The sequence below is a fragment of the Podarcis filfolensis genome, assembly GCF_964270895.1.
Source record: "Podarcis filfolensis genome assembly, chromosome: 3".
NCBI lineage: Eukaryota > Metazoa > Chordata > Lepidosauria > Squamata > Lacertidae > Podarcis > Podarcis filfolensis.
This window is the reverse complement of record NC_139606.1, coordinates 84,702,990-84,711,396: the sequence shown is the minus strand read 5'-3', so window position 1 is coordinate 84,711,396 and position 8,407 is coordinate 84,702,990. Positions and strand designations below refer to the sequence as shown.

Sequence of the window (8,407 nt, the reverse complement as noted above, 5' to 3'; positions counted from 1 at the left end):
GAACCATTCTGAGGAACTGGTGGTGAAGTCCCATCTCTTGAGCCTGCCTGGCCAGAGGGTCCAGTGCCAAAGAAGGGGTGGGTAGGGTGTTTGGTGTTTGTTTTTTTTTACGTGGGGGGCACAACAGAATGATGAGTAGTAGCCCCAGGTGTGGTCAGTACCTTCCTTCACTTCTGGAAGTCCTATTAGAAGCTTGATATCGACATCTTCAGCCAATCTTGGCCGTTTGTGCAATGGGGCTTCCCTCCCCTCCCGCTACATGCCCCCTAAATTGGCTCGAGGGGAGTGTCAGGAGGAAACACCCCCCCAAACAGCACAAAGGGGGAGCAGAGAGCGGGTCTTTCTACCCAGAAAACTGGAATGCTTGCACAGACAAAATGATGGGAGGAGCACAACACTGAATTCCACCTTCAAACACTCCACAAAGTCTAACCTTCAGCTTCCACAGAATAGATACGGCTGATAAGATACTTCAGGTGTAAAATGGCCACATATACGTGTTCTGTCTGTGCTGATGATGTTCGCATTACAGCAGAATCAGCACAAGAGAGAGGAGGGATCTTTTGCCAGCTCTCAAGTGGGAATATGAATCTCAAGCTGAACATGCATCCCCCAAGTATCAAAAGCCTGTCTGCTGGTCATGTGGCCAAAAAAAACACCCCTGTTTGCTCCCTCTACTCTGATGCCTTAAGAGAAAGCCTAATCGATAATTTCTGCAGGACCCACCAATTAAAGGACTTGCAGACTGCAGACACAGACACCACAGCCAGGTGTACAAAAGGTTGTTTTAACAGAAACAGCCTTATTTTTGCCTCAAGTCAAAGCACTGACTAGAAGGGGGAAATCAATGCCTTTGGTGTCTGAAAGCGGGGGAACCCAACACACAGAGAGCCAAAAATTTTTTAGACTTCTGAGGGGGTGAGGAAAATGAAGTACCCTTAGCAGAATCTATAAAAGAACTTACAGGAGACTTCTGAAGAGTCCAGCAACCAGAATGGAAACCGCAGGAGCTGCAGCAACTCTGACTGCTCAGCAAAACTTGACATTTTAGATAAATAAGTTTTGTACATTCTGATCTTTTTAAAAAATCCTCTTGGAGCAGCCTCATTGATCAGATCTCTATTCCTGCCTGAGCTCAGGTTCTCCTCCTTGTTTAACAGTGTTGTCATACTGGAGAAAAAGCAAGTAGCTAATTGCCGGAGACAAAGCGGCCTTCGAGTCCAACAATTACTGGCATTTAATATTCACAGCCTATTTAGTTGCACTGTTCTGATATTAGCATTGTGACAAGAAAATATATCAGGGCCTAATTACAACCATATTAGAGTTCACAAATGATAATGCAAAACATCCATTATCAAAATCACACGTAAGCCTCTTCCCACTGTTTTCAGAGCCACAGTTATGCTTTCTGCAGAAAATATGCAATATGAGGAAGGGAACGGAAAGAATTCCTGAGTTTCTGAAAGAAAGTGAGATGCTGCTTACTGCCTGCTTAGCATTTGACAAAAAGAAGTTCAAAGGGCTCCCACAGTTTCTCTAAAACTATTCAGTGCAAGAGAGGTGGAAAATTAGAAGCAACTCAGCTGGAGTTCCCAGGGGTCAGACACGCTCAGGCCCGAGAACGAGGCTGGATTTTTCTTAGGGTAAACAGAACTCCTGAGAATGAGCCTCTCATTGTCTACATAGGTAAAGAGACCCCTGACCATTAGGTCCAGTCATGGCCGACTCTGGGGTTGCGGCGCTCATCTCGCTTTACTGGTGGAGGGAGTCGGTGTACAGCTTCCGGGTCATGTGGCCAGCATGACGAAGCTGCTTCTGGCGAACCAGAGCAGCGCACGGAAAGCCCATTTACCTTCCCACCAGAGCAGTACCTATTTATCTACTTGCACTTTGATGTGCTTTCAAACTGCTAGGTTGGCAGGAGCAGGGACCAAGCAACGGGAGCTCACCCCGTCGCGGTGATTCGAACCTCCAACCTTTTGATCGGCAAGTCCTAGGCTCTGTGGTTTAACGCACAGCGCCACCCGCGTCCCTCCATTGTCTACATAGTCCATGTTTAAAAAGCTGTAAGCACTTCTGCTAACCCTGTTTGGATAAGCGACAATTCTTCTGTGTTTTATGTAGTACACATCATAGATTCAGCTTTACAACTAAGGACTTCTAATCCTGTGGGCAGGAATATAACCTCCTTTATAAATGGGGGGTGCAGTTTATGGAGGGCTGAAATAGGCTTACATCAACGAGATGGGACACTAAGGGGGCAGGCAGGGCACCCAAGGGGGCTGCTATACTAAGATGAGTAAAGTTGAAAACTTATTCCAGAAAACGAGAGAAGAAATAAGCTTTTACAAGTGTGTGTGTGTGTGTGTGTGTGTGTGTGTGTTTGGGGTGGGGGAAAGAATCGCAAAGATACAGAGCAGCAAAAGGGTAGGCAGAAGGAAGAGAGATGGACAGACATTTTGGTCCTCTGATGAGCATTCTTGTGCAAGCTGAGTTCACAGGAGAAAGGACTTGGCGGGGGGGGAAGGGTGCTAATTTCTGTCCTTTCCTGCTAGGCTTCTGCAGAAGACACCTTGTTTGTTTGTTTGTAAATTTGTATACTGCCCTATACCCACAGGTCTCATCCTTCTTGCCCACCCTGCAAAAACTCAGCTGCAAAGCAGATACTCCTCTTTTCCAGGTACTCCTCTTTTCCAAGTTCTCTGCATGTGTCGCAGGAAGTGGGAAAGGTTTGGGGTTCACTAGCAACTGCATATAATGGCTTAGATAGAAAACCATCCAAACACCTGAAGCCTTGGTAAAAGTAATAAGGAGAGCCTTAAAGATAGAGGAAAGCAGTATGAAAGAGCTAGAGATTAAAGAACTTCAAAGTAAGAGGGGTCTACATTTTATACAAAAAACACCCACAAAACAAAACAAAAGCAAACAGAATGGAACAGAACAGAACAAAAGAAAGGGGAAGCATGGTTGAAGCAAGCGGCAGAATTTGTAACCATCTAATGGCTGAAGGTGGAAGACAAGAATGCCAATGAGAAGAAGACAGCTACAGCAGATTCAAGGATTCTGGCGTAAGCAAGGATTATTTCATTCTTGCTTCTGTCTGACTGCTGTGAGGTCCCAGAATTCAGGACCTGACAGGGCATAGAAAAGAAGCGTAGGTGAACCATACATCTCTGCTTTGGGTGACAGATACTCAAGGAGTAGGTTTTGAATTAAGTGCAGGCATGTATGGTTCCCCACTTCCTCAAAAGCCTTAGTGCAGTGCTGCCTTTTCCTAAGTCTCCTAGTCAGCTTCTTCCTGTATCTCAAAGCCTTTAAAGTGAGAGTGTTTCCATATTACAAAGTTTAAGCTGTAGTTCTATTAAGGGGCCCAAGATCAAACCAAGAAATCTTAGCATCCTTTCAAAGATCCCCAGAGTTGTCTGGGGAAAACTATGATACATCAGGCCACTGTAATTCTGTGGTATTCAGAAGATCAAAAGCTTTCAGCGAGACCTATTCCTGACACAGTCTCCAGACCCAGCCAAGTATACCAACTGTGGCATGCAGTCTAATACATGCTGGGTTACCTTGCCACCTCCCGAAGCCAACTATTAAGAGTACAATGAATTGTAAATCATGGTCCAGAACCCTCCCAATGTTTCCTTAGATAATAGAGCAAAGCCTGCGGTGGTAACTTCTGTGGACATTTACAGGTCAACACCACACAGTTTAATGATGCTGGAGAGAGATCTATGCACTACAAAAGCAACATGTGCTGGTATGATCCCCCTCGCTGCTTCTAGATAAACTGGCAGTATTTTCTGGATGATACTCACTGAAATGGTGCAACAGATTCTTGAGGCAGTTCATACGTTGATTTATGTGTTGTCTTGTTGTAGAAAAATTTCCTATTAGAATTTTTGCTAACTGCCATGGTCCACGGATCTGTGGGGGGGAAAACGAGATCAGATTAAAAAGAGAAGAATAACTGGACTACTGTAGAGTATTGCATGTGAAGCTGTCCTTAAGAGATGGTTCAGAAGCTGCAAGTGGTGCAGCATGCAGCGGCCGGAGTGCTGGTGGGCTCTGCTGGCTAAGCACATAGCACACCAATTCTTAAAAGACCTGCACTGGTTGCCATTGTGCTTCCAAGGCAAGGTCAAGGTGATCATGTTGACATACAAAGCCCCAAATGACTTGGGCCCCAATATCTAAATCAAGCAAAGGCAAACTCGGCCCTCCAGATGTTTTGGGACTACAACTCCCATCATCCCTAACTAAGAGGACCAGTGGTCAGGGATGATGGTAGTTGTAGTCCCAAAACATCTGGAGGGCTGAATTTGCCTGACCCTGATCTAAATGAAATGCCTCCACCCATATAGCCCTGCCCAGGTGTTGAGATCTGCAGAGGAGTTTTTGCCAGCAGTTCTACTACCTTTGTGAAGTCTATGGGGCAGCAGTGTCTGAGAGGGTCTTAAAAGACCCTTATGAGAAGAAAAAAACTTGCCAATATACTTTTTTTTTTTTACACCAAGGCACCTCATTTCTAAGGCACATCGGGAAAATTCAGGATATGGCCTGAAGGCATATGAGGCTACCACCTTGCTGAAGCTAGGTAGGGTCCAAGTCAGGTCAAGATATTTTGTACTTCTGCCAATCTTGGGATTCCCCCAAGAATGCTTATGCCTTCCACTTGGTTTTCAGTGACCCTGGCTTAGCTACAATCTTGCTGGTACTCATTAGCTGAATACACTGTAGGAATGATGGGGCAGGAAGGGCAGCCTCATGCGCCAGGTGATGGACAGAGGACAAGGGAACAGGTAGTTGCCCTGCACTTGAGTTCTCATCCAGTTACTGGGTACCCTACTCATTTCAATCCTGAGTGGTGGCAGGAAAAGCAATGCATGGGAAGAGAAGCTGCTTCTGTAGTATTTATCATGGATGGCTTTTAAGGAAGAAAAGCACAGGGGGCATATGAAAGGAGAAAACTACTTCAGCAATCTTCTGCAAGCATTTTGCACTGCTTTTTCTGCAAAAAAAATAATACCTCAAGATCTTCCCCAGCTTCCAACGTTCCCCTGCACAATGCTACGCTCTGCTAGGAGAATCAGGATCCAAGACAGAATGGGAGGGGCAACTAACCAAATAGAGGAATGTACTCTCTCAGTTTTTTAAAAGCAAAAAATGGTCCATGTAATTGTTTTGACCAAAGCAGAGATGCATATTTCAGAGCTTGACTTTGACCATCATAGCAAAGAGTCCCTGAACAGAGAAGGACTTACCACTGACAGTCCGAACGATGTACAATCCTGTGGGAACAAAGTGTCTGTCGTCACGGCCAGTGTAGGACAGCCGTGGGGTTCCGCCTGAGCTCTTGATGATCTTCATCTCTAACCTACGCCACCAAACAACCAGGAGACAGGGTGTTCATACCCAAAGTAACAAAAAATGCACAAAGCACAGGTCTCAGCAATGTGGCAAACAGTCCCAGACCCTGGGACTTGGTCCAGGAGGTGCAGTTCATATCCCTAGCCAAGCAGAAACTCCACTGTGGTCAAATGACCAACACAAATTCTTCTCTCTGTTAAAAGTATAATTGTGACATAATTTTGAGGGGTGTTGTGAGGATGAACAAGATAAGAAGAAGGTTGTCGGCCAACAAAAAAAATGGTTGCCAGGATCATGCCCCGCTCCCAAAGGGAGCTGGTTTGCTGGTGACCTCATGCTGAGCCTCCAAATCAAAGATGCATCTGGGACAATCTCCTTGCTGAGTGCTCTGAACACCCAACACTCTAAACAACTCCCAGGTGTCCTCCAAACTTTGGGGATGCAAAGGGAAAGGGGCAGTTCTCCCCCCTGCAGCTCCACAGTTGGGTGAAGCTTGAGGCTCCTCACACTCACCAGAGGCCTGCTGAACACTTTTCATGATCAACAAAATTGTGGAACCTGTTGAAAGGGTACTAAGGGACTCTGAATATTAGAGAGACAAATGGTTTAGAAGGTTCATCTGAGAGCTTTGTTAAGTACTAAGGCAAAGCAGCTAGTACTAAGGCAAAGAATCTACGGATAGATTCAGGGCTTAAAATCTGGTCATTTTAGCACCATCTATGGATTCCATTGTGCAAAATATGAATGTGCTGATCTTTAAAAGCAGCCAGTATTTCTCCCACCAGCCAGCCACACAAGCAAGCCTCTTCTACGCCACAAGGGAGAAATGGGATGGATCTCTGCAGGGCTGGAAAACACAGTGTTGGAGGCTTGGCCATAAAAAACCTAACTAACTTCCTTCCGCTAGCCAATAAACATAGGTTCCTTTTGGATAGGCTGATAAATCCTACCAGTAATGCAGAATTAACAATATTCTCTTTAAAAAAACAACAGAGAAAGTCCAAATAATAACATCATAAAGGCTGCAAATCCAGGATTTCTGAGGACTTACCTTAGAAAAATCTTTTCCATATCCTCTAGCCTGTATACCTCCTTCACTCTGTGGAGAAAAGTCCATGAGTGGAATAATATGCTGGCCACAACATCTAACTGTAGATTGAGTTCCTACAAGCTCTTCAAAACTGCTGATGACTCTGCTTTAAAAAAAACTTACTCCCCAGGTGCTCTCATCAAGACTCCTAAAAATCTTAGACTTTCTATAAAAGGAAGTTTCTAGCCCTCATGATCGAGAAGTAGAATACTGTAATAAAGAAAAAAAAACTTATCAAAGATCATGACTTCTAATCACAGAACTCTACTGATCTGAGCACTTCATGTCAGCAGTACCACCAGCCTTCTTGCTGAATTTAGATGGCTATATTTAGGAGTTGTAACCCTGCTATTTTGTTTCAGCATCAGAAAAACACAGAATGAAATATTACACAGGTCCTATACAACAAACTTGATTCTGAAAGGCTTCTGTTGACTGGCAAGCTTTATGCAGGTTAAATTCGTTATCCAAAACAAAATTATTAAAATTGAAGAGGCACAACCACCCTTTAGTAAAGTGTATGTTTCCAAGATGATCCATGGTGCTGCTTTCTCTTGTGGCCTGATTTCTTTGCCCTCCCCTCCTGTCTTCATATAAGTTACAAACTAGACCCAGAAAGAGAACCACATCGTTTGGTCTCTGATTCTTCTGTCTAGCAGCTAAACCAGTTTATTTCAAGGATAAGCTCTTCACATATCAAACTGATCTGAAATGGTCTTTCATAGGAAAGCATCCTCCCACAATCACTCTTGCTGGCTTCCAAACGTACAACTTAATGTGAAAATCCATCATGGTACAAACTACCTACAAAGTATTTTTAATTACAGCCCCAGAAGCCAGCAAGAATCCAAAAGGCCGCACTCACCGGATGGGGTTCATATCTGGCCGGCTAGGTTTAGAGACGGCTTTTACAAATTTCTCTGCTAGCTGAATTCTGCAACCAAAAAATAAGGATTTCTTTAGTTTAGCTTTACTCAGAAATGGATTAAGTCTTATACAATGGGGAGGCTACTCAAGGTAGTAACATAACCAATCTAAAGATTGACTGATTTAATAGTTTGGCCCATTTAAGAACCAGATGTTTACGGGAAGCCCCAAAATAGGACAAACTATGAGTAAAATGTGGCTAGGAAGGCATTTGAGGGCTGTTGGCTTTTTCTCATGAAAAAGGATCCCTTCCATACTAGTATATTCCCAAATGTTAAGATTTGCTTGCTTGCTGCTAATGGAGTAGTCTTCTCTGCCACAGGGTTGCATTGGCTAACTGAGTGGAGATCAAGAAAAGGCATACCGCATTCAGAAGTTTGCTCTTTCAAAATTTCTCAAGTGTCTATTTGGGGTTATTCTGTTGAACAGCCGACACTCTAGGTTAAGAACCCACCTCTCACACACACCCCGCACCCATCAAACTATATACACAAGTAATTTCCCGAACTCTGCTTACCGCTGATTGAAATGTTGTTCTCGGACATCACTACCATTTATCACCAGGGCATCCAGGATGTGGATGGCATTAATTTTTCGCTGTGCTTTTCCCTAGGGAGAGGAAAATCGGCACCTCACAAAGTGCTGCTGTATTCTGAGTGTGTTGCAAAGAATACCATCTGCATGCGCAACAGCTTCCCACCTCACTGACTGCTTTAGAAGTTACAGTGGTACCTCACAAGACGAATGCCTCGGAAGACGAAAAACTCGCAAGACGAAAGAGTTTTTCGTTTTTTGAGTTGCTTCGCAAGACAAATTTCCCTATGGGCTTGCTTCGCAAGACGAAAACGTCTTGCGAGTTTGTTTCCTTTTTCTTAAAACCGCTTGAAGAGGTGCAGTTGCGACTTGACCGTGCTTCGCAAGACGAAAAACCTCGCAAGACGAAAAGACTCGTGGAACGAATTAATTTCGTCTTGCGAGGTACCACTGTATACAAAAAAAAGTGCCTCTTTGGCTGCA

At 44.3% G+C, this 8,407-nt stretch overlaps 1 protein-coding gene across 1 annotated transcript in view; it reads right to left on the bottom strand.

The window, feature by feature from the left end:
• CMTR1 (cap methyltransferase 1) overlaps positions 1-8,407 on the bottom strand; it is a 36,933-nt gene that overhangs the window by 3,390 nt on the left and 25,136 nt on the right. Inside the window, exons 19-23 of the mRNA XM_083604487.1 lie at positions 7,908-7,999; positions 7,329-7,397; positions 6,425-6,472; positions 5,268-5,380; positions 3,822-3,930 (exon numbers count right to left, since the gene is read on the bottom strand). Of these exons, the coding sequence (XP_083460613.1) occupies positions 3,822-3,930; positions 5,268-5,380; positions 6,425-6,472; positions 7,329-7,397; positions 7,908-7,999 (431 nt within the window). The remainder of the gene's footprint in view (positions 1-3,821; positions 3,931-5,267; positions 5,381-6,424; positions 6,473-7,328; positions 7,398-7,907; positions 8,000-8,407) is intronic.